Below are 26,956 nucleotides of genomic sequence, written 5' to 3'. Positions count from 1 at the left end.
GTGGTCCCACAGGGAACTGCACAGGTTTCTGCCTAACAGTTGCCTTGGATGATCTGCTCTATTTTCCCCTGGAGGCGTGAAAAAGACGAGATATGCTGCTGTAGCATGCCAAGGGAAGATGCCGCCTCCGTGTCTGTCTATGGCTTGAAGGGATCCGTCGACTGCCTACTCAACCAGATTTCCGCCATTGAAAAGCAGGTCCTGCAACTTTGTATGGACGTGCTGGCGAAGGTTGGTGGCTTTCAACTATCTCTGCTGACGAAGGCAAACGCTTTCTTGTGGTGGGCGACACTACCGAGTCTGGCGACTGTTGTGACCTTAAGCAATTGGGTGCAGAGTCCGGCACCCTGTACTTTTCTCCAACCTGTCTCGCTTGGGTTGAGCCGTGCATAGGTTTTTCACAAGAGCCAGACCTTCCTCCCAAATGTCTTCCAAAAAGGGTACCAACATGACTCCATCGCTGATTGAGTAATCCCTCCTTTTTGGTTTCCTTCCGGCACCAGCTGGACTAGCTCGGAGGCCCTGGTGATCGAGCAGAATTATCCCACCTCGTCTGGCGGAAAGCCTCTGAGCGACGTCCAGGTGTGGTGATTACAAATCTGCTGGGACAAAGGCCTCATCTTCGTCGGTTCCTGTGGCCGCGTCCATGTGTGTATCCGGGTCTGCTGGTGGAGTCGGGTCCAGACATGGTGGAGGGAGCTGATGCGGCAGCGGCGGATGACGCTTCCTCTTTTTACGCGGAGGCTGTTCAGGGGGCTGCGGTACAACAGATGCCAGTGTTGGAGGCAACCTTTGCTGGATCTCAGTCACCAGGGTGGGGCGAACTGACATGATGTCCATGGATAGGTCCCTCGGCTGTGGAGGGAATGATGGGAGTGCTAGGCCCTGCACCGATGTCATCCTCGTGGACTGTATGGACGGCCGCTTGGTAGCCATCCGCGGAGTAGATATCCATTGGCTGATCATAAACCTTGGAGGAGGGTTGCTTTGGGGCCTCTTTGCCACCCGTCTGCTTTTTCCCTCATGAGGGCCATATACTGGTGCCCCCCCCCCTCACTCACTGCTGCCTCAGCGGCTGTGTCGCACCTGGGAGTCAGGGATACTCTGCTGTAGGGACAACCCTTATTGGGTCCGTACCACCCGCCGTAGCAGTTGCCCCAGAGGAAAGTGGTCGACAGCATCTTTGGCTGCGCCTGGTGAGCCTGCTGTGAGGCCGCCTTCTCTTCCTCCAGCCTTTGTTTCTCCGATTTGTCTCGTAACTTGACTGGGGTGGAGAACATCCTCTTTGAGGAGGAACCCAATGGTAGGCTGGGTAACGAGGTGGACGGCGATGGTGGTCTATCCGACGTGAGACCCCGCATCAGATACATTGGATCCCTATGGTTAGGGTGTACTCAAAGAAATTCTACCTCCTCACAGAGGGAGACCGCTACTCTTATCGAACAGTCCTGGGTGAGGCAAGACCCTGCTCAGAGGAAGGGTCAGGGGCCTTGCTCGACTTGAGTCATCGCCAGCCTGCTATAACTATCTTAGTTTTCTTCGAGAAGCCCAGGCATATCTGGCACCCATCCTCGTTGTGGTCCGGGTGCAGGCAGTACAGGCACTTTTGATGTTTGTCCTACGCAATGACGTTCCTTAGCCTCCATTGGGTGCAGGGTCTGATAAGGGTTCTTTCCCTCCTTTTTCTCCTCCGTCATGGAAACTTCGACGAACAACCGCCCTTGAGGGGCGCGCGCAACTTCACTGACAATGGATTCCCATTGCCGGCCGATAAAGACAGGAGCACAAGGGCTCCAAATCGAACAAAAAAATAGAACTTTTCCATTAAAAACTTGGAAAAAGTACAAAATAGCTCAGAGAGCAACTCAAGAACTCCGAACACTGAAGCGTGCAGTAAAAATCTGAAGATGGGTGCCAGAGGCGGGGTGAGAGATTGGATGGAGGCATGACCCAGAGGACAGTGATTGGTTTCGAGAAGAACATGTTACTTACCCCGAGTAACGTTCTTTCAACTTGATGTTCCTCCAACGTATTCCTCATCTTTGACAGATTCCCAAAGCAGTATCCATTATAGGAGGGAGATAATTTAGACATGCAGAATTTTCAAAGGGCAGAATAAAGGACTGCCTTCCCAAAAGCGGCCTCTTGAGCGTGGGAAGTTCCAAAGAGTAATGCTTGGTGAACATGTGGATGGATGACCACGTTACATCACAGATGTTTTTAATAGGGACACCTTTCTCCAGGGCAGACGAAGTGGCCATGCCTCTGGTGCCATGAGCAGGTAAACCCTCAGGAGGGTCCTTGCCTGCCAGCCAGTAGCATTCAGAAATAGCTAGGATGACCCACCTAGACATGGTCCTTTTGGAAACAGCCTGTCCTAGCCTGTGTCCTGTATACCCTACAAAGAGTTGGTCCTCCACTCTCAATTTGGACATCCTGGACACAAAAGCTCAACGCCCTCTAAGGGTCCAATTTATGTAGCCTTTCCTCATCCTTACTAGGATGCAGAGGAGGATAGAATGCTGGTATCACAATCTTTCGTCGTAGGTGAAACTCCGAAAAAACCTTAGGCAAAAAGGAGGGCTTTAACCTCAATACAACCCAGTCCTTGTGGAATATAGTAAAGGGTGGCTTGGAAGAAAGCGCTTGCAACTCACTCACTCTTCTTGCAGATGAAAGAGCAACCAACAGGGTGGTCTTAAATGTCAACAACCTTAAAGGGCATGAGTGCAATGGATCAAAAGGAGCACCCATCGGGAATTTAAAAAAACAAATTGAGGCCCCATACCGGAACCTGGAATGTAGAAGATGGGAACACATTTGTGAGCCCTTTCAGAAACAGAGTGACCAAAGGGATCTTAAAATAGGAACATTCCTCTGATGAGTGCTTAAAAAGGGAAAGCGCTGCCAGGTAACCCTTAATGGTACCAACTTGCGAACCTTTATGTGCCAATTAAAGCAGAAAGGATAGAACCTCCGGAGTTGAACAGTGAAAAGGATCAACATTCTGGTCTCTGCACCAGTCACAAAACGTATTCCAACAGCAACGATACAGAGACGTTGTTGCTGGCCTCCTAACCGAAAGCAACACCTCGACCACTTCATCCGGAAGGTCCCAATCCTTGTACCTCAACCTTTCAGAAACCAAGCGTGTAGGTTGAGAGTATTGACCTATGGATGGAGAACTCGACTCTCTTCTCACGAGAGAAGATCCTCCCTTAGCGGAAAACGTATCGGTGGAAAGATGGACATATCCAGAAGATCCAGGTACCACGTTCTCCTGGCCGAATCCGGGGCAATGAGGTACATGCGGTTTCCGAACCTCCTCAACCTCCCGATTACTTGAGGAATGACAGGGACTGGAGGAAACGCGTACAGGAGTGGAAACTCCCAGTCCACCACAAACGTGTCTCCTAGAGCTCGTCTCGGTGGAAATTCCCTTGAGCAGTACAGCTCAAACTTCCGTTTGACTCCGGTCACAAACAGATCCATCTGAGGGGTTCCCCAAAGGGCGAATTTCTCTTGGACATCCTGAGCTAGTTCCCACTCGCGGGAGACTGCTCTGCCTGGCCACAGCATCCGCCGCCCTGTTCTCCCCAGCCAGGTGATCAACCGATAGGGAGATTCCCTCTTGAATAGTCCAATACCAAGCTGAATTGCCTCTCTGCACAGTGGTAGTGACCCTACGCCTCCCCTTCGGTTGAGGTAGTGCATGGCCACTGTATTGTCCATCATTATCAGGACATTCTTTCCCTGTACAGATGGCAGAAAAGCCTTCAGCGCATGTCGGATTGCTCTCAGCTCCAAATGATTGATGTGTAGTTTGGACTCCGATGGAGCCCAACGACTGTTGACACTCAAGACGTTGGCGTGAGCTTCCCACCCTGTGCGTGAGGCATCCATCACTACAGTGATCTCCAGCCATGGTTGCCAAAGTGTTCGCCTTTCAGAAAATGTTTCTCGCAGGCCCACCATAGCAGATCCCTTGAGACTGGTCGGAATCAGGAGGCTGTCCGACATATGTCCAGAGATCTGGGACCATTGCAATCGGAGAGCCCATTGAACGGATCTCATGCTCAAGCGGGCCTAAGGAAAATGCAGGATGCCATGAGGCCGAGCAACCTCAAGAACTCAAAGGCAGGAATATTCTGGGCATGCTGGAATTTCGTAACCATCTGGAGAACGTCTTTTCGTACTGGAGCTGTTGGGAAGGTGTTAAATGGGACTTGTTGAAATTGAGGGAGAAGCCCAGCCTGTGAAGAGTGGCAGGTAACGCTGAGATGATCCCAGGCTTGATCGGGAGAACGTGCCCCGATCAGCCAATCGTCCAGGTAGGGGTAGACATGAATGCCCCTCTCCTGAGATGCAATGCCACCACCACCATCAGCCTGGTGAAGACCCATGGGGCAGAGAACAACCCGATTGGCAGGACTCAAACCTCAGGTATTTCCTGTGCTTGAGTCAGGTACGGCACTCAATCTAGGGGAATTAGTGCGGTTAGCAGGTAGATTTATATGTGGTTGGTTTGGCCTTAACATTCCCTTGCAGGGCTTGGTGAGTGTCCCTAGCCAAGATGGAGGTTTCCAGTCAAACTTCCGATTGGCTGGAGTTGGCAGAAGGGCAGATAAATAACTTTCTAAACTGCCTTTCATGGCCGGATGCCCAGCTGAAAGGACATTTAGTGAAGCAGCTCCAGTAAAGGTTTTGGGCCTACAAGGATTTGGGATTTTCAGTGATCCTGTTGAAGTTTTGGAGTGCAGTGGAACTTACATGGTCTTCGAGGAGTCAAGATATGAAGCAGAGGTTCATCCAGAAACTCTGAGATAAGTGGTTCATGTTTGAAAAGTCTACTACCTGTAAATAGTAATTCTGAGCTAGTGTATGTATTCTAAATACAAGTCAAGGACAGTTCTATAGTCAAGTTCTCAGAAAAGATTATCAAAAGTACTAATTCCGGAGTTTAAGTAACTAGCGCAAACCTGCCAACCAACTTGTCAGTTTAAAGGCTAGCGCGCACGTATTCAGACAACTCTTAAGGGCAAGGCTAATCTCAGTCTGACTTTATATCGCTTTAAAGTGTTTCCAGTTTTATGCTATATGCGCATGACAAGATCATTGGATAAGCGCATTATTTGCAAGTGTTGTGCGTGGGCAAAGCAAGTGCGCGTGAGCAGAGGGAGTCGCCATTAAACTTGGAGTGTGCGCGTTGGACAATGTAGATCTATTGCAGCAGCTCAAGGATCTGGTTTCCATGTGAGCAATGAGTGTGTGCGGAATAACCAGATGATAATTTTGGAAATCGCGCGTACGCAGGTCTTAATCTTCAAATCCTAAGGTAGCGCGCGTGTGCAGACGTTTCAGGAAGTAGTGTTCGTAGCGCGGGTGCACGTTTACAATATTTCTAGATACTCTTTTGCGCGCGTGCACAGGGGTTTTCTCTTAGAGCATCGCAATTGTGCGTGTGTGCTGTGGATCAGTTTTCAGTTTTGGGAGATGCTAGTCAGTCTTCATTAAGGAAACATGAGGCTGGACTGAGAAAAGCACTGATTCCTTTTGAAATTCCCAGTCTTTAAGCCAGACAGAAGGGCAATTAGCGTTTGCTCTTCCACAAGAGGAGATCATAGAACATTTTCCTTCTTGGACATATGGGAGACTCTTCCCAATTAAGGAGGGTACAGAAAGACATTACATTAAAGACATTAAATTACTTCACTCAGGCTTTCAGGAAAGGACTGCATTCCTGCGGAGAGAGAAAGAGAGAGAGTAGGAGAATTAACTCGTGCCTTTCCCCATGGGCAGCAACAGGAAACCTTAAGAAAGCAGCACAGATTGAAAATTATTAATACTCTGCAAGTATATTTAACTTCTCTGGGGTCCCGACGAGAAGTACCAGGTATGGTGTTCAATCTTGTTTAAGAATAGATTAAGAAAAAAAGGTAACTTCTTAACAATTAAATGGAGGATGTTCTGTTTGCTCTTTGTTCCTTCTGCAGGTTCGAAGTTGAAGTTTAGCTCAGCATTCAACCTGGTGTTTTTTTATTTCATCCACTTCCCCCTTTCCCTTACGGGTGTAGCGTGCAGAACTGTTAGAAATCTAAGTTCTGGGTGTTGCGACTCAGGGGGCTTGTCAGGGGTTCAGCAGCTTCAGCGGACTCATGTTTTGGAATCTCAGCCTGACAGTTTGAGATGGACTGGCACATGAAAATAAGCATTCTGAAGGTCCAATGACACCAACCAAACCTGAAGTGGGAGGGCCTGGAGGATCTGAGCAAGAGGAACCATTCTGTATTTATCTTTCCTGAGGAACTTGTTCAAGTATCTCAAGTCCAAGATGGGTCTCAGCCGCCTGTCCTTTTTGGAAATCAAAGAATATGGGGAATACCAACCCTTGTTCCTCTCCACTACATTCACTGGTTCTACAGCACCTTTCTGTGGCAGGGTTAAAATCTCCTGCACAAGGAGCAGATTGGTGACATCACAACACGTAAGCGTGACACTGAGAAAGGGCAGCAGTGGAGAACGTAAAGAGAATCTATGGACCCTAATGAAGATTACACGTGTGAAGAGCATGGAAGAAAATGCAAGAGGTTTTACAATTGTACAGAACCAGTAATGCAGGCAGACTAAGTGATCGTAGACGCTAGCTATATGTAGTATATAGATTGCAGGCAGTGCCGCCAAGGTAAATATGAAGCATAAGAGACGCAAAGGTTTATATATAGTATAAGAAACCTGGATGTTCCACATAGTGTTTTGAGCAAACTGGGATCCCCTGGACGAACAGTGTGAAAGTGTGTCGCAGTTGATAAACAGTGGCTAACTAGCAAGAAAGAATCAAGGAGGTTTGTCTGGCCCAGTGTCAAGACGGCCAAGACAGCCGACAATTGGTTGTCTATTCAAAGGATACAAATAATACAAAGAATGAGCCCACTCCTGACAAGGTGCAGCTGAGACGAGTGCCAAGTTTTATTTGTTTTAATACCATCAAATACAGAATTGAAGCTCGAAGTGTGGTCTTCAGACATGTGACCAAGATGTAAATAGACTCAAGCAAATGACGGAGGCAAGCAGATGAGAGTATACCCATGTTCCCTAATATTCTCAGGAGTTGTGAAGGCTACAAGGCTATGTTCAAAGGCTAATTGACTGACACAGAGTAAGAGTGATGAATGTCACGCTAATTGGGTGGGAAGCTATGGTCAAGACCAGCCCACCCGTACCTGGGTTGCCAGCTTGTGCGCTTCTAGCTAGTGGAATATTCCAGAAGGGTGCAAGTGTGCCAACCAATTATAGAGGGCCACGTAGCAAAGAATCAATTGATAGTTGTGTATTTTGTGACGATGTAGATGACTTGCACACGAGGGCTTAGGTGCCCACCTGACAGAGACCCAATCACAACTTCAAGTTTTACAAGTTGCCACGTAGTAGGACGTCAATGATGACGAATATTTAGTATACAAGTATGTTTTTTTATTAAATGCATGGAGATTATGCTGTGTGACATCTGCTGATGTTTGTTGTACTCCCTGTTTTAGGTAATAGTTTAAATAAAAAAAAAAAAAGTGTACCATGCCAACTTCTTCAGTCGACCTCATTGAAGTTGGAGTCATTTCTGCATCCCCATCCTTCCCATCAGAGCGCCACCTCATCTTAAAAAGCCCTTTATCCGGGTTCAAAGGCTTCAACTCTCTGCTCTGTATGGCAGGGGTAGCGTGCAAAGGGGAAAGGCAAAGAAATTATTCTGCTACCCATCCAAGAACAGTGCTAAGGTGGTTTACAAGATAAAAAATTAAACACTGCTGCCCAATGATTGAGAACAGAAAGGTGCTCATCTCATTGGATGCCTGTGGGTATAGCCAGAGCGAGTCAGTATTCTCCAAGATAAAATAGAATAAACTGTCAAACATTCTCAATACAAAACAAAATGTAAACTAGCACGTGCTTTTGCTGAATAAAAGTTACTAAACTTTACCTGGCATTTTCTACTTTATTTGCTTTCTTCTTCAATGTATCCGATGAGTCCATGTTCATATTTACACCAAGTTGCTTTAATTGCTTCATGGTCGCTCTGAGTACATCATCTTGATCATTTACAGTTTGATCAGCTTGTGAGCTTTTCTTCCTTGTTTTTGTGCTACTTTCAGACACTTGATTTTCATCAGATTGGTTCACTTTTACGGAAGGTTCCTCACACTCTGAGGAGGATCTCAGTAAATGGTTGACTTGACCCTGAACAAACCATTTAAAAAACAACAAGTTAAGCTTTACATTTTGGAACAGTACATGAAAGCAAATGTAATTTGTTTATGCTTAGTTTGACAGTTGTCTAGACCAGTTTTTCCAACTAACACTGGACAGACACCTGCAGGCAAACTTATTAGAGCCAAGGGTCAAATAAGGTCTGCTACAGGCAGGCCATCTTGCATTGATACAAGCATGAAGGCCGAGTGCTAACTGACACGGCTCGCTTATTCAACCAATTTGAATCGCTTTCAGACTAGATTTTCCAGTTCGACCATTGTGGTTATCTGAGAACAGTTTGACATTTTCATAGGCCTGGAATGAAAGCATGAAAGCAGCAGACACCTACATGATTGGGATATTAATATTATAATGCAGCAAAAAAACAACAAAAAAAATTGTTATAATAAATATATATATCAAATGGATAGTAACTAACATTTTGTTTTAAAGAAATCTTTCCACATCCTGAAGTTAGTTCTTTCGATGGGATGTTCCTCTGACGTATTCCTTATCTTTGATATAGATCATCTCCAGCTTGCTGGCCTCGGACATGTTTTTTCAGTAGAGGGTAGCTGCGCGTCGACGTCCCTTGAGCCAATGTCCCTCGACGGCCTACGTATCGGCACCAACGTCACCACACGTATAAATAGACTCGCGCAGCGTCCGTTGCTCAGTTCCGTTTTGACGTTAATAGAGGTTGTACATGAATTGGTTATTGACCTTGAAGGAGCGTAAGCTGCAACCACAAGGGCAGTATTACTGCGGGGATGGAGGGGAGGGGCGATAAGGAATACGTCGGAGGAACATCCCATCTAAAGAACGTTACAAGGTAAGAAGTAACTTGTTCTTCGAAGGGATCGTGTCGTCCAATGTATTCCTTATCTTTGATAGACTCCCATAGTAGTGGTGTTCAATTGGAGGTGTGAGTAAAACTCCATGTTTCCTTTTAGGAATGAACCGAATGTAACGCAGCTTTGCCAAACCTAGTCTCTTGACTAGGGGAGGAATCCAGGTTGTAAAATCTTGTGAAGGTATGAGCGGAAACCATGTGGCAGCCGCACATATGTCTTGAACCGGAACCCCTCTTTGGGGGGCCGAGGAGGCTGCGATACCCCTGGTTGAATGAGCCCTAAGATTTTGAGGAGGCTCTTTCCCTGCCAGTTTGTAACATTCCAGGATGGCCAAAATAAGCCATCTGGAAATGGTTTGTTTTGTTATCGGTAGTCCCAACTTGTGCCCTGAGTAACCCACGAACAGTTGGTCTGCTTGTCTAATCCTAGCAAGTCTGCTGATGTAAAAGCTTAAAGCCCGCCTTGGGTCCAGCCTATGTAGCCTTTCTTCCTCTTTCCCCGAATGGGGTGGCGGATAGAATGAAGGTAAGGTAATTTTACGAGTGATGTGAAATTCAGAAACCACCTTTGGGAGGAAATTAGGCTTCACCTGTAGGACAACTTTGTCCTTATGGAAAATTGTATGGGGGGGGGGTTTGGGGGGGGTTTACAAGATAGAGCTTGTAATTCGCTCACCCTCCTAGCAGATGTTAGTGCTACTAATAGGACAGTTTTAAGAGTGAGAAATCTCAGTGAACAAGAGTGGAGTGGTTTGAAGGGAGTACCCATTAGGAAATTTGAGACTAAATTTAAGTCCCATAAGGGAACTTGGAATGGTCTTGGAGGATAAACATTAGTAAATCCCTTGAGAAATTATTACTAAGGGTAGTTTGAAATACGATGGTTCCTCCGCAGTGTGCTTGAAGATTCATAGCGCCGCGAGATAGCCTTTTACAGTGCCAACTTGAAGGCCTGAGTTTGCCAGGTAGTGTAGAAACGAGAACACTGTTGGTGTACCGCATGAAAAAGGGTCGATATTGTCCTCTCTACACCAGCTGCAAAATTTGTTCCAACGGCAGCGGTATAAAGACTTTGTTGCTGGCCTTCTGGCCGAAAGCAACACCTCCATGACATCAGGAAGGTCCCAAACCTTGTACCTCAACCTTTCAGAAGCCAAGCGTGAAGGTTGAGGGTTCTTATGTCTGGATGGAGAACCTGACCTCCCTTCTGCAAGAGAAGATTCTCTTTGAGAGGAAGACGGATTGGAGGGCAGATGGACATATCCAGAAGGTCCAGGTACCACGTTCTCCTGGCCCAGTCCGGGGCAATTAAGATCATGGTTTTCCAGAATCTTCTCAACCTCCTGATCATTTGAGGAATAACAGGGACTGGTGGAAACGCGTAAAGGAGTGGAAACTCCCAGTTCACTACGAACGCATCCCCTAGAGCTCCTCTCGGGGGAAATTCCCTTGAACAGAACAGATCGTACTTCCTGTTGGTGCTGGTGGCGAACAGATCCACATGAGGGGTTCCCCAAAGGGCAAAGATCTCTTGTAGGACTTCCTGAGCTAGCCCCCACTCGTGGGAGACTGTGCTCTGCCTGCTCAGAGCATCCGCTGTCAAGTTCTTCTCTCCGGCTGGGTGGACTGCCGATAGAGAGATTCCTTCCTGAATTGCCCAAAACTAGAGCTGCATTGCCGCTCTGCACAGTGGCAGTGACCCTAAGCCTCCTCTTTTGTGGAGGTAGTGCATGGCCACCGTGTTGTCCCTCATTATCAGGACATTTCTCCCCTGTACTGATGGCAGGAAAGCTTTCAACGCTAGTCTGATCGCTCTCAGCTCTAATAGGTTGATGTGTAGTCTGGACTCCGATGGAGACCAACGACCGCTGATGGTCAAGTCGTTGGCATGGGCTCCCCACCCCGCGAGTGAGGCGTCTGACTACCGTTATCTCCGGCCATGGTGGCCAAAAGAGTTCTCCTTTCAAGATGTTCTCTGGATAGGCCCACCATTGAAGGTCGTGGGCTACCTTGTCCAGAATCCGGAGGAGATCTGTCATTCTTCCCAAGTATTGTGACCACTGGGTTCTTAGTGCCCACTGGAGAGATCTCATTCTCAGGAGAGCCTCTGGCACAAGGAAGATGCAGGACGCCATAAAGGCCTAGCAATCTCATAAAGTCGAAGGCTGGGAGATGTTGAGCATTTTGAAACTGGTTGACCATCTGCAGAATATCTTGAGCCCTCACCTCTGGTGGCGAGGCTTTTCCCAAGGAAGTGTCCAGGACCGCTCCGATGAACTGGAGTCTCTGTGATGGTATCATCTGTGACTTCTTTAAATTGATGGAGAAGCCCAGTTTGTGAAGCAAGTGGCAGACATAATCTAGCTGGATCTGAGCTTGTTCCGAAGATACAGCCTGATCAGCCAATCGTCCAGGTAGGGGTAGACGTGGATCCCTTCCCTCCTTAGACTTGCAGCCACTACCGACATTATCTTGGTGAAGACCCTCAGGCTGAGGTCAGCCCAAATGGCAGAACTCGAAATTGTTCTATGGCACTTTTCTCTAGCAGGTCTACAATTTCCTGCAAAAGGAGCGGATCTGGAACTTTTAGAGAGCTGTGCCCGGTGGATGACTGAGGGATGCGTAGAAAGGGTAGGCAGTAACCTTGGGCAACTGTCTCCAATGCCCAAGCATTTGACGTAATAGCCTGCCATTCCGTCAGATGGTGAGTTAACCTGCCCCCTACAGGTTTTTTTTGTGGAAATACCTCAGAGTGGTTTGGGGGCGGCTGATGCAGATGCCGAGGGTAAAGAGGCACCTGCTGCTGCAGCGGCCTTAGTACTTTTGACCCGTCCTCCTCGGGTGGATCTCCTTTGGCCTCTTTGAGCCAGCTGTCCTCTGCCTTTCCCGAATGCGGAATAATAGCCAAAGGACTTTCCTCTCCCAGAGGTTCCTGAGGGGCGAAAAGGAGTTTGGCGGATTGCAGCTCCTAAAGATTTTGCTGCTGCTTTAGATGTTTGCAACTTTTCCAGACTGTCATCAGCCTTTTTACCGAATAAAGAAGAGCCGTCAAAGGGCATATTCAAAAGTCTGGTCTGTACATCTGGAGCAAAGCCAGACTTTGGTAACCACGCATGCCTGCGGATTGTAGTACTTGCCGCCATGGCCCTGATGATACGGTCAGTGGAATCGATGCCAGTTTGAAGAGATTCGCACATGGCCTCTTTGCCAGCTTGAATGATGTTAAGGAAGGCTTCCCTTTCATCTCCTTTCCGGTATGCAGTCAGCCGCTGATGAAGCGCACTCCCACAGTGTGTGACTGAACCTGGCGAGCGTACAAGTGGCGTTGATGGACTTCAACGCCATACTACAAGCAGAAAATACTTTTTGCCAGAGTCTTACCTTTTGTCATCTCTGTCCTGTGGGACAGTAGGATAAGCGGATCTGCTGCTTGATGAAGTTGCCGCTTGAACCACCAGGCTCTCTAGAGTCGGGTGTTTTGATAAATATTCAGGGTCAGCCGCAGCTACCCTATACTTGGCTGACAATTTTATTATTGACTGCAGGGATAACCTCAGGAGTTTCCCAATTTGATGAAATCTTCCTTTGTAAAGCTGTATGGAAAGGGACCACAGGATCCTCCTGTGGACCTTTATCTAGTATGTCTGTAAGGTCATCCTGTTGATAAACAGATGAAGGCGCAGACCAACCCATGAATTCAATCATTCTTGCCATCAGGGTTCTATAGGGGGTTTCGGCATGTTCCCCTGGGTCTGGTTTGACAAGTTCCACTTCTGGGGAAGTGTCCAATCCACTTGCCTCATGTAATGAGGCCTGTAGGTCTTTCAACCTTCTTTCTTCAGAGGTAGAATCCTCTGAAACAGGTGGTGTGGTCCTCTGCAGCCCGAAGGGTCTTTCTTGATCAGAATTCTCCCCTTCGTCATAGATTGAAGATAATCTGGGGTACTCTGACCTCGGAAATGGTGTAAAACCCATTTCTAAAGCAGAAGGATGCAAACTTGTCATTATTGGCCGAGAAAAAGTCGATGTCGGCGACGCCGATGTAAAAGGCTTCGAACGCGCCGAGAAAGGCGTAGAGAAAACTGGAAGAGGCCTCGAGGAACTCGAGAGGATCGGGATCCTGCTCGAGGATGTCGACGTTCTCAGCGACGTGCTGGAGGCTCTGGGTATAACCGTTGGCTGTGAAGTAGCCGTGGTTTTTTCTTTTATCGGCGTCTACGATGGCGTCGATTCGATCGACGCATCGAAGAACCCTTCGATAACGGCGTCGATGGTGCCGATCCATGAGTCACAGGGACTTTCGACGACCGGCGTCAAAGATGATGCCTTCCTACCCGATGGCCCGTGGTGCTCTCGGGTGGACTCTTTCGCCGGGTGCAAGGACTCGGTGTTTCGATTTTTTGGGTTTTTCCCCCAGGGTATCACCCTCAGCTGTCTTCAAGAGGGTCGGGGCCGCTTTCTCGAAGACGCTTAGCTTCTTTTTCCTGAATTCCTCCCACTCAGCCTGAGAGCTGCGTTTTGTGGGACAGGAGACCCTCGGAGGAAACAGAAGATGACGAGGAAGGGGATCTTCGACGTCTCTTCTTTGAGTGTCTAGATCTCGACGAGTGGGGGGAGCTACTTCGAGACCTAGAATGGGAATGCTTTTGACGGAGAGGAGACGAAATGCCTCGGCCGAAGAAACTTTCGAGGAGGTTTTGACTGACTTACCTCTCTCGAGCTTCCCCTTGCGCACCTTCAAGGCTTTCGCCGTCATGGACATGCAGTCCTCACACTCCGAACAATGGTGCTCGACTCCCAGGAACCACAAATAGATCCTGTGAGGATCGGTTAGCGACATTTTCTTTCCACAGTCTTGACATTTTTTGAAGCCGGACCGCGGAGTAGTCGTTTCGGATGAGGAAGCCATTGAGTATGAGTTGGTTTTATCGAGGAAATATAAGAGGTTTATCTGACTGAACTGAGCAACGATATTCCGAGGCCCCACGAAGCGCAGATAAACAGAACTGAGCAACGGACGCTGCGCAAGTCTATTTATACGTGTGGTGACGTCGGTGCCGATACGGAGGCCGTCGAGGGACATCGGCTCGAGGGATGTCGACGCACAGCACCCTCTACTGAGAAAAAAATTCCGAGGCAAGCAAGCTGGAGATGATCTATATCAAAGATAAGGAATACGTCGGAGGACACAATCCCTTCGAAAGTAAGCTTCCTGGGTCTACGCTGGCAAGTGCTTTAGCCTGCACCCTACCTAAAAATCTGGAAGCGATCACAATGACCGATTGGCTCTAAGAGGGGTCATGTAACAAACTGCCTTCCTTTTTATCGAGTCTCCTCTGGGCACCTAGCCCAAGGCATCTGGAGAGAAGGGTCAAAAGTAGCAAACGGGCAACTACCTTTTCCACACTCCCAATTCCATACACACACGGCTCAGTCAAAGCAGTGCTGAGGTTACCCCTAAAAACCAAAAACAAAGGAACATTCCAGTTTAGGACCAATTATCTGTCTTGGTGACCTATAGCCCCATCCTAGTCTAACTCTAAACAAAAACCTGCACATTCCCAGCCAATATCTCACCCCCCCTCCCCCCATTACCTTTCCATTCACCCCACCTACCCTTTTCCAACTCTCTCGGGCAGCACACTTCCTTCCAGGCCTTCACTTGCCATCTTTTACTCTCCATCTTGCACCTAGTACACAACAGATGCTCCTCTCCCCACCCTCACATCTACTACCACTTGTTCACTTGACCTCTGGAATGAACAAACCCGTTGCAACAAATCTTCCTACATGACTGAACACTTATCAGATTAATTTTCTGAAAGACACTTGGATCACCCCTTGTGGCTGCTAAACTAGTTACTCTCCTCTCCATCTCCATCTCCATCTCACATCACGGATTCCACTTTTGAATAGGCCACTATTCAACTCCTCATCCTACTCCTCTCACTGTTCTGGCTCACCTTCAACCCCCTGATCATCCGCTCCTTCCCTGACCTTTCTCCTTGAGTCACTTCTCACCAACATCATTATCGTCATGCTGAGGCACTTTAACCTTCCCAAGCCCACCACAGCCAGCCTTTTTGAACTAACTCCCTCCTATCCGACCACTACCTCTCTCTCCACTGCCTCCATGAGTAGACTACCTACTCTAATGGAAACTTCATTGCCTGGTATTTCGCTCCCCTTGTCAAACCGCTCTTTTGAACACGCTCTCCCTCTGAACACTCCATTTAACCATTTAACATCTAGCCATCCTTCACCATTTAACCTTGTCAATGACCAAGAGGAATATCAAGCAGGACTCTTCCCGCCCCGCCCTTACCTTATTGTGAGGACCTCCCTCCTATCTCCCTCCCCTCTTCGTGCCCCTTTCCTATTACCATGCTTTTTCTGACATTTACTATGCATTTATAGCTCCCTTTGAGCAAATCGCCTTCGCTCATATTCTTACCTTCCGGCCCCCCAGCCCTGGATAACAGAGCTTCAAATAAAACATGTTTTCCAATCACAGACCATCCCCCACACACTACTCCTAGCCTACAAAATAAATTCCTTGCTGCGCTCACCTATGCACTGAACTCTGCCAAATCATCTTAACACACCTCCTCCCCTCACAATCTCTCCCACAAACATTTATCTACCCTTTAAGCTTTTCTCACACCTCCCAAACAAATATTCATTGCCTGCACCATCCCTGATAAAGACTTAGTTCACCACTTTTTCTAAAAACCTTCCTCTCTCCCACTCCGGTTCACAATGGTCCCCACTATCCGGTGTAGTGAATTAGCACCCATCCTTTGCAGCATCAACCAAAGTTATGCTCCGTTCCCTACTTCACCCTAGCCATCTCTAAAAAGGTTACCAACTGTCTCACTGTAATCCGTCACTGGGTGGCTCTCCACTGCCTCATGCTGGAAAGAGGTAATCTTTCTCGCGGCTTCCAATGCCATCTCTACACACCTGTTCCCATCTCCTTCCCACCTAACCTTGCCTACTCACCCAAGAACCACAACCTTGTGGTTGTCTGATAGGGAAAATGCACTGCAACAAATGTATTAGTACCACCGCCACTGCTTTTCGTATAAAGCTTAACAGTCTGAAAATGTACCAATTTCTTACAACTCTAAGAACTCTCATTTCCACCCTTGTGCCCAAAAAACTCAACTACAACTAGTGCTTATGCCTTAGTCTTTATGACGAGGCCAGTACCTTGGAACCCATCTCAGCAGGGAGTGGGAGGACTGACCAGGAGGAATCCAGAACCAGTCCTACCCCAGAGGAGAATGGTGGCAGTTGAGGGCCCGCAAGTCCTGCTGTTGTCTGCCTGACTGTTCCCTTGATTATTCTTCCTTTTGCCATCATTTTTCTGTCTAGCTCATTCCTCCTTATTTCGTCGGCTGGCACCTTCCTGCTCTGGCTGTCAACATACCGGACTTAATCAGTCTTTCCATCGCCTGCTCATCTTTCCTTCTGCCGCCGGATAGGTCATCTTTTCTGTGGTAAGCATCTCCTCCTCTAACTGATGTTCTGACCCTAATCTCTGAATCACTTGCATTACCACATTTACTGATTCTGATGCATCGTCTACGACCTCTCGATAGTACTCTTCCCACAGATCTGACCTCTTTAGTGTCACTTACCGCCTGCAAAAATGTCCTGACTCTTCGGTTTCAGCTCCTCCACCTGTCTCCTCCTCTGCACACATGCATCCCGCTATTATCACCTTCTAGATCTGTCCTTGAGGCGATGGTACCATCTCCACAGCCTTGTCCTTAACCCTCACCACCTCAGTTGGTCGGTTTCTCCTCAGGTAGAACCATCTATTTCAACTTCCTATTTTCCACCACTTCCACCCACCTGTTCACTCACGCCCTCCTATCAACTTCAGCACCCCACATCTCCAACCTCAAACCTTTTCAGTCTCTCTCTTCTCTGCTCAATCCAGCACTCACCAGTCTCCGGCCTTCTGTAGACATGAGCTTACTGTGGCTGGATACTTTCATACTGCATTCTCTCCTACCCAAGAACGGGTAATTTAGTGACGGTCGGCAAATATAGTGTGTAGGTAAAGAGGGGGATGGGATTCGTTTTTGTTCCCAAGCACGTGGGGGCTGCTTGGAAAGTTGGGCCAACTCTAGAACAGACCTGTTTGCAATCTTGGAAGGCACTAAACCCATTGTGATCCTCACCGGTGAGGTGCCAAGATTCTGCTTTTTCAGTTTTTAAATACTGGAAACAAAGAGTGCGCGGATCACACTATTAGTTTACTGTGTGTGCTTGAGCAAATTACAGCATTGTGTCCTTGGCCAAAGAAACTGTCTCAACACAATTGTATCTTCTCCCCGATACAAGTCTTGGTTGGAACGCTGCAGCTTACAACATTGTAGCCAAACAACTCCCTGGTTCATCGAATGCCCCTTTAAAATGACTTGCCTGATTTTCTGGATGAGCTTTGCACAATGCCACAAGACATGACACCATTTTCTACTAGTTTGAGTTAGAGAGTGAGGTACCAGAAGATTCTGACACAAAGGTGGCATGTTTTAGGGTATACATTATTGATCACAAAAAGTTGGGGGAAAAATTCCCCTCTACACCTAAAAGAGGTATTTCCCTGCCTCAAAAGAACTAATTTAAACAGTAAGGAAGTAAGTCTGTCCCAGTCACGTCCCCAAAACCCATTTCTGTTCCTAATTCTATAACTATCAAAATGGTGCAGGGATGATGCACCCTAAAGAAAATAGTGTTCATAAAGCAAACAAATATTCTAAGCCAGTCTGGCTTCCAAAAAAATTCAAAAACAATGTTCAAGAACAGTCTTCCTGCAAAGTCTATATTTGTTTTCAAAAACTGATTAGCAGTTTGCCAAACCAGGTTTTCTTGATTAGCAAATACACCTATTTCATTAGCAATTGTGTACTAAGATGTTTAATGTCACCAGAAGTTATCTGTACCCAAGATATAAAATGAGCACCAATCCAGCATTTTTTTGTATTGCTGATGAATGACATTAAGGAGATGAGTGTCTATAAAATGTAAAGGTTAGCTACACAAATGGACACAAAGCGATATGATAAAAATTCTCTGAAAACAGTTTTCAGTGCAAGGCTCTGTGCAGCTGTTGCACAGGACAATGGCCCATATATTGTATGCTTGACCCATCATTTGCTTTGTAAGGAAAAGTTCATAAGTTTCATAAATCAAAAACACAAATGTTAAAAGAAAGTCATAGCCTGAGCCAAAGTACGTAGTACAGAGGTGGGGCAAGTTCATAAATATCAACTTTTCATTATAGCATTAAATTCTACCTTCAGTGGATGGCAGGGCTGCCAACTACCCTCAAGCCGGAGCCAGGTAGGCCCAAGCACAACATTCCAGCCCTGCATGGCCATCAAAGTGGTATGTATCGCTTTTAGCACTCAAGGCAGCCATCTGTGGTGCAGATGTTTTGTTTTTGAGCAATCAGGCTTTGCGCAATTCATGCCTCTCCCAAAAATCAATCACACCTATGTATGTAAATATTTCCAGCCACTGAGTGGGTAGTGAGGGGGGAAAAGGGGGACGGGGGTTTGAGGTGTGGCACTCCAGTGGCGATTCAGCCTGGGGGCACTGCCTCCAGGGACTGGGTGAAGGTCGTGCAGCGCACCGGAAACGAAAGGCAGGCAGTTACTTGCAGATTGGCCAGATCTCTCCCACAGGTGCTAATATAGAATGCAATCTATAGCAGAGCAAAGCAAGCTCTGGAGGCGAACTACATTGTATGGCATCACAGTAAATCTGTAGATGTACAGACTGGGTGGTAGTATTGATCACTTCTTTGCGTAAACAGCTCGTCTGCTTTGTGTATTCATTATTTAAGAGGGAAGAGCCCAAGAACGAATGGCGTAGCAGACATAACTGTGCAAACTAGGTGGAATATTGTATTTTGGAGTCCATCTCACTTTCAGGGTAGCTTTTTATAAAGCAACAGGGTGATCAAGTAGAATTTCAAGTAGTTTGGGATCAACTCATGGGTTGAGCACCAGTTGCACAGATGGATGAAACCAGCAAGTCATAAAACTAGGTTTGCCATCAAAAGCATATAGCAGTGTGATCCTGTACATTTTTAAAAGTGTTCACTCGTCAATATGATGCATCTTCCCCAATAAAATGAAATATAATAATTGACACAATAAGGTTTAGATACACGAACATAAGCTTTACTGAAAAACATGGAGTAGAGAGTGCAGTATATTATAGTAGCAACACTAATTATACATTATGTGACAACTTACATGTTTAAGAATGGAATTTAAGGACTGTCCTTTAAAAACATTAAGTTCACACATGCCAGTCTTTGCCTAGCAGGGTATAGTTAACTTAATAAAAGTATCATTCCGATTGCTTCGGTTTTGAAATTTAATTGCACATTTGAGATTGGAGGAGATTATTACTGCTGCACACTCTACATTAACCGCTTTGAAGTTACAGTGACCAAAGAAAGGAGTGGGCAGAGCCCCGAGGACAAGGGTGGAATGCACAGTGAGCCGTGCTTACATTTAACGAGGTCATTTAAGTAGAAGGCTGTGCTACACAAGGGTCAATTTAATTAGCAAATCTACAGAATTGCATAGCAAATTGCTATGCGACACTGCTTATTGTATGCCTTGTTCATATATTAGGGGCTGCTCCTTTCCCTAGACTTCAAAAAGGGACAAATGTCTTTCCAATATTTTCATATAAAGCAGAAAGTGGTCTTCCAAACAATACTATAACATGCTTCTCAGTCTTAGGGTTTTAAACACCTTTTGTTTCAGTTTTCTATTTTTGGGGTGCAAATCTCAGACTCGCAATACTTGAGGGGTCTTGGTGTACCAAGACCCAGTTATTTCTTTCATTCTCCTTTCTAGTGTAGGGCTTCAGCCCCTGTTCTTTCTGATGACCTTTTTGGGTCCCAGATTCACAACATTTGAAGGGTCTTGGTATACTCTCCTGCCAAGACGCAGGTCGTTCATATATTCTCCTTCCATCTCATATAGGGCTGGGGCCCGTGTTACTTCTGATTATCTTTGGGGTCCCAGAGCCTTTTATCTTTAGTCTCCCTTTTCTGTGCGGGCGCTGTGGACAAGGTAAGAAGCTCTCAAGCCTATTCGGTAAGTGAGTTTCGGAGTAGCCGGCTTCCAGGCTACGCGCTCCCTCTCTCCTTCCCCAGCAGACTGCATCTTCTCTGTGTTGGTCTCCCCTCTCTAGCTGGCAACTTCATTTGTCCAGTCACAGCAAACCAGAGGGATCGCTTTGCTTCTCAGTTGTACTACATTTAAAGTCCCTTGTTGGGAAAAGGTGTTATCCTGAGGTTTGCCTGAAGATTCTTCATCCTTGCAGTCCTCTTCCTCGTCTCAGTACATGGTCTCAGATATACCAAGTCAATACTGGTACACTTTTTACTCTGCATTAATTAATTAGTTTGACTGATTTCACAGTAAAATGTGTCAGCCACATCAGGGCAGACGGGAGGGTAAATTAATTCCTAACAAGGGGTTTTGCTGAGGACCGCGGCTAGCAGGATTTCTATACTGTGGATACTCAGCCCTGGCCCCCTGGGAAGGTCTCCCTCCCACCCCCTAGAGGAGAAGGGACGAGATCTTCATATTTGTCTCAAGAGAAAGCAACCTGTTCCTACCCTGAAGCTCGAGGTATGTTTAATAATCTGCCGGCTCCTTGATTTGGAAAAGCAGTGCCTTATTACCCTGAAGTGTCTCACCAGGGGTTTCGGCATGGGTAGGGCTTCAATGACTAAGCAGACCTCTTAGACTGGTAGAGGCTGGGGAGGGTCTGGACTTCCAGGAGTGTCCTGCAGTGTGGTAAAGATTTACCCGCCTTATGATGTGGGCCAGGGTAAGGGGGACCTGGGGATTCTACAGAGCATTCCATGGCCCAAAATCTGATAGCTCTCGGTGGCAACCATACTTCACTACTGTTTCCCACCTCTGAATCACCACCTTAGTGGTCCTTCAGTTCCATGGCCAGGACTTGGACACAACATCCAACAAGCATATTTCAATACCCTTCCATATATCCTAAAGCCCTTGCCTACTAGAACTTGTTATTCTATTAGGTTAGTCTGTGTCCATGCTAATGATTCAATCTGTTGGATTCAATCTGTTGAAAACAAAGCGCCCTTTCTCGTCTTGGTCAGTCACTCCACCCTTTTCATGGCTTTTGTACTACTTTTCTTGACTTAATACACCACCACCCCCCCTTCAGCTAGCGACTCACAGATTAAGTTTGAAATTTCCAGTCTGCAGGCTTGGACCTCAGAAAATGTGAACCTGCTTCTAATGGAGGGGATGGTGTTCAGGGTATAGGGTGCTGCCTGGCCGAGTTCTCCCCAGACACTTCCCGCCACAAAAGGACTGGACACATTCTGAAGAAACAGCTGGCAAGTGGGCAAAATAAGGAATCTGCAGATGTGACATTGTATTCATCAAAGCCATCAATGCCCGCAAGTTCCATAACGATGACCTCTGCATTTGAATCTTTGAGAGACCATCCCTGTAACGCCAATTGCGAAGGCATTTTTTGTACAGCCATTAACCCCAAGATAGAGGAAAAGCACTAGCCAAAAAGAAGGTTACGCCCCCTCTTAAAAGGAAGGTAAAGAGATAGCAGACTCAGGAAGGTACCATTAGTCCACACACTTTTTAATATAAAATACACTACACTGGTACACTTGAAACACGTGTATAGGCGCGTTATAAATGCCTTATCATATCACTGACATACAAATGTATTTGCGTTCCACATAAATAGAATGCCTAAAAATAAATACTTTAGCAATTAACACGTAGTATAAAAAACAGTGCATTATAAAAACAGTAAATCGAATGACTCACTATACTTCAATATGGGCCCAACATATAAGGCTATATAAGGATAGGCACGCAGTATATAGTGAAATAGAAGTAAGATTGGGTGGGAACCAGACATTCTTAGTTAAAAGTATCTAGTGCCTGCACAGAAACAGTACATTGTTTTACCAGGCACAACCTCTACTATGGTATAATGTAGGTCCACTATCTGATGATGGGAACACAACATATAAATACAAGTGGGGGGGGGGGGACCGGAAGGGAGGAGGATGTGTGGGTTAGAGCAGGGAACCATTGTACCGGATACTTCATGCCAAAACAAGGTCACTATATCCACCCATCCGGTACATAGTACCGGAAAAATACAAATCACATCACAGAATATGCAGGTTCCAGATAGTGTAAAATATAAATATGCATTCATGGTTAGGGAAGTGGAGAGTAAGATAATTTTTTTTTTTAAAAAAACACTTCTAATGCTAAAATTAAACTTCAATACCTAAAACCTGCTGAACCCAAGTGGATACAGGGTAAATGCTTGTGTGCAGGTCAGTAACCCCAAAGTCACTTTAGGAGAGCTAAGGTGAGAAGGATGGTCCAAAAGGGATCAAAGTCAACAGGCAATCCACTTGAATGGGGAAAATGCCTATAAGTTCCAGTTCTAGCCCTCATGAGGATTTGGTGCCAAATAACCCCACGGAAGACCAGAGGAGAGCCCAAAAAATAAATAAAAGTTCAAGAAGGGGGGGGGCGAGAACCAGGAGCCCACAATATGTTGTGGCACAGCAGGGAAATGTGGTAAAGACATGCTTCTGAAAAGTCGTGTTGCCGGACCAGATGGTATCAAGAATAAGCCAGCACCCTAGGGCTGAGACTTGGGTACTAAAACCATTTACTTGGTGAAAGCAGATTCCTGAAAGGCTAAACAACCCAGTAAGTACAAGTTTTTTTTTTTGTTTTTTTTAAACCCATGTGCAGGTTATAGGATCCGGATGCCAGGGACTTAATCATCGGCCAACCACATTCTCCCCCGCCCAATGGAAAACAAACTGCCTTCCCAAAACATTGACATTGGGTACAATTTGTTTCTTGCAGATCTCCAGCCATTGACATCAATGGAATCCCCCAAGCCCGCTGAAAGTTTGCAATGCGTCGTTCCGGTCTCGAACTTTCAAGGCACGTAAAGCCTTTTTCCTTCACTTCTCTTGCTGAGCTCACTTTCTGGGGGCACCAATCATTCATTAAGGCTAGCAGTGCAGGGGGACCGTCTCCCTTTGCACGATTCAGCACACATCACCTTACATTCCAGTTCTCCATCAGGGCTCAGTCTGTGGGCTTCTTTTCTCCCTCTACTTTCCCTCTCAATTATTTTCGCAAAATTTTGTTTTTCTGATCACCTTTTTTGCAGACTACTCACAAATCATTTGATCCTTTTCAAACTTTTCTAATAATATCCATTCTCATTCTACTCAACATCCGACATTGGATGGATTCCTGTTATTTACACTTAAAAGTAAAGTCCTTCTTTCCTGCCTCTTGTACTTCACCTCCACCCATACTCCTGTCTCTCTCCCATCTATCTCCCTCTCTCGGAAAGTGCACGCAGTCTTAGCATGACTCAACTTCTCTCACACTTTCTTCACTCATATCTACCGAATGTCAATACCAACTGGTTAACATCTATAAAATCTGACCTGTTTTTTCAATTTCAGCACTAAAATCCTTGCGCCTGCACTTGTATTTACACACCCTTTTTACTGCTGTACCCTTGATATGGGACTTGCATTTAAATGTCTCCACTGACTTGCCTGACCCTATCGTTCTCATTTCCCTCTGCTGCCCAAACCAACGAAATACTGGAACTATCTTTCTATCTCTATACACTCTAAGCCCCATCCCCTTTTGTTGGTACCTAAATACTAATCTCATCTCCTTCCCTGCTTAATGTAACCATTTGCCCGTTAGCATATTTAGTTGTTCTGTTTTATATTGTTGTAAAGTGCTTAGGCATTATTACTAGATAAATAAAGACAAAACTTTGCAGGGGTACTTGGGGTCCTTTTTAGTAACAGTTCTACTTTTGTGACGTGTCCAAGATCGGTTATCATTAAGAGTTTTGGCTTGGAACTTTGTAATTCGCCAGCTTGCGGCCAAAGACCAGTCCCCCCCTCCAGCTGCTGCTTCCCATCACATAGAGGGGACTTTCTGGAGCAGTCTCTTTGTCGCTGCCATAAGTGTTCCCTGCCGCAACAGGATGGTGGTGTTATTTGCTGCCCGTCTCAGTTGAAATCTGGGGGTCTATTGCCATGAAACTTGTTGTGGCAATCTTGGTGCTAGAAACGTCCAACTGCAAGGTAACAGGAACCCTCTTGTCAGAGCACTGCACCACCACCTTGCCGGAACCAATCCAGATAGCAAAAAACTACCAGTAAATCTAGGAACCCTAGGGGTGGTTTCTAGTGGAATCAGACCCACGAGGGAATAATATTTTGGGAGCAGGGGGTGGATTGGTGGAAGTTGCATACCTGTTGTAACCATCTACCTGCTATTAAGTTGCACGGGTGCAAAGTCCTCATCCAATCTCCCCGCTCTTTCCTGGTCATGATCGGTGGAGTTCTTTCCAAGGATCCATCTCTCGGCTTCCCCTACAGTGGTGAGATTGAGAAAGAACCCGTAATATTTTGAACTTGCCCACTGGCTTTGCCAATAATTGCTCTTCACTTCTTCAGACTTCCAGTGTAGAACCTGTTCAGAGAGCTGGGACTTGTGGCACTACCCCTATGTATTGAAAGCAAGCGTCCCCAAACAGCACGATCCTCCCCGCAATGAGAGACAATGAAGGACTCTCCCAAAATGGGAATAAGGCCAAGACAGAGTGCGGGTGAGCGTAAATGGGAGTTTATCAATCAGAATTGGGCATGCAAAGAACTCTGCAAACTCCGAGAGCGCTCTGTCTGACAATCGCAAAGACAGGCGTATATATTTACAAAAAACGTCATCAAAACCTACATACTATAGGGGGCACAAGTTCATTGGGATTGGGTGGCGACGACTAACTATAGGTGCTGCTGCGGCGTGGTTGGTCTTGGCTGGAGGACGTCACTGGTCACCCTCGTGGGTTGGGCTGGGCCTGGCAGGTCGGCTTGAGTTCATCCGGGCGGTGTTGGTGTGCCAAGGCGGCTTGTGGCAGAGACGAATGCCTTTCCTCACTTACTTGCCCTCAGCCATGCACACCGCAGTCATTCAGTCATTTACAGTGTTATTCTCTTTAGTAAATCTTCCAATAGGTTATTTTATAGGTTAATGCAACACAGGAGGAATGCACCTTGTGAGGGGTCTGGAGGTAATACATCGAGGCCTGGTTACCCGTGCCCTGCTGACCGGGGCCATAGGTCGGGGGGCTAAGCTTCGGGGCCTGGGACGGATGGTACAGGTCTTTCTGTCTTGTTAGAAGTTGTTATGGATGTTCCGCTGTGTGTTGTCAAAGTGTTGGGAGTCCTGATTGCACAGGGCCATAAGTCTAAGACGGTCCGATGGGTTGTGGGGTTTACGAGGGGGCGCGTGAGTTTAAACAAGGGTTTACTGCTTGTGCTGTAAATAATGCAGGTGGCTGGTCGCGGCCTTGGGTGCTGCAGTGGGGCTACAAATCTTTGAAGCGGCTCCAGTCCGGTCGGGGGAGGTGGGATAGCGCAGAGCGGGCCTCTGTTCTCATGTCTTGGCAGCCTTCGCAGGGTGGGAGGGGGAAATGGCCTTGTACGCATTCACAGAGGTATCTCCCTCGTGTGTTGCTGAATGTAGGTAAAGACATCACAAACATTTGAACACTTTCTATAATACTTATTCAAAATCACTTCACAACATGCATTTAAACTTTGCTGGATGTATCTCGATTATATCCAGTCCGCGCACCATATTTGTACATTATATTCTAGCAGCTATAGTATTTTAGTTACATGCATATACATTTGCAGTGAATGAGGTAGTAGTTGGGTTGGTGGAGTACATAGAAAACGACCTGCCACTGTACGCGACGGTGGTGGCACATAAGGGGCTTAGACATACACACATCATAAGTGCATTCTCGCGCATCCTTTGCATGAGCTTATAGTATAATTGCATTCGCTTTCTCGTGTACTCTAGCAGCATTAGCTTAGTCATGACGCAAAACCATGGGAGGTAGGTTGCCCAGTGATACATGCAACGAACAGATCCCTTGAGCGTTCCTTTATTATTAGTATCCACCTGTAATGGTGTGCGCTCACCATTGCTTATGTCATGGGAGCATGCTCTCTTATTTTAATACATTCTACAGACGTTTGTAATATAAGAGACTCTGTGGAAGAAAGTATACTTTGCAAGTGGTCTTGGCATTACTATATACACATATATTAAGACTGTCTGCCATCAGATGACCATTTTACCGTTCTTCTCATTGTTCAGGCCTGATGGCCGGGTCATGCTGATAGTGATGGTACACTGCGGGAGGTAAACTGTTACAATGTTAGCGTATTGCGCTAGCTCATGTCCGTCTTGTTCGTGGGAACGTGCTCGCAGCGGATCTGCCAGGGTGCTGCGGCAACAGGGATGTTCTCCAAGGGTGGGGGCCGCGCTACAGTGCGCTGAGCTCACACCATCTTTACCAGGCAAAAGAATGGTTTCTGGGCCTAGCTAAATTTGTGTTGTAATTAATACATGTGGGCATTCGATACGTTTGGGCAATGTCTCCAGTGGGTGAGCCCTCCACCACCTGGGCCCGGGTGGCACGAGGGAACGCCCAATGAGCCATAGCCCTCACCTGGGGAAGAAACGTAGGCGAGAGGGGTCTCCTGGACCAGTCCTCCCCTACAGTATCATAGCAGGGAATTACTTTATTTCAAGCTGTTACCGATTCACTTTACTGCCTGCAGTGCCATGTTTAATTTCTGTTTTAAAAGTGAAGTGTGGGTGGATGTATTTAGAATTGTAGTTTTGATTTGGTAATACATACCTGTGATTTGTTTGCTTAGAGTTG

General features: G+C 46.6%; 1 protein-coding gene across 1 annotated transcript in view; it reads right to left on the bottom strand.

The window, feature by feature from the left end:
* The window catches only part of STIL (STIL centriolar assembly protein), a 327,963-nt gene that overhangs the window by 18,930 nt on the left and 282,077 nt on the right, over positions 1-26,956 (bottom strand). Inside the window, exon 16 of the mRNA XM_069642242.1 lies at positions 7,973-8,229. Coding sequence (XP_069498343.1) covers positions 7,973-8,229 — 257 coding nt within the window. The remainder of the gene's footprint in view (positions 1-7,972; positions 8,230-26,956) is intronic.

Source organism: Ambystoma mexicanum, chromosome 1q, assembly GCF_040938575.1.
Source record: "Ambystoma mexicanum isolate Mex_15411 chromosome 1q, UKY_AmexF1_1, whole genome shotgun sequence".
NCBI lineage: Eukaryota > Metazoa > Chordata > Amphibia > Caudata > Ambystomatidae > Ambystoma > Ambystoma mexicanum.
This window is presented reverse-complemented; position numbering and strand designations above follow the sequence as displayed.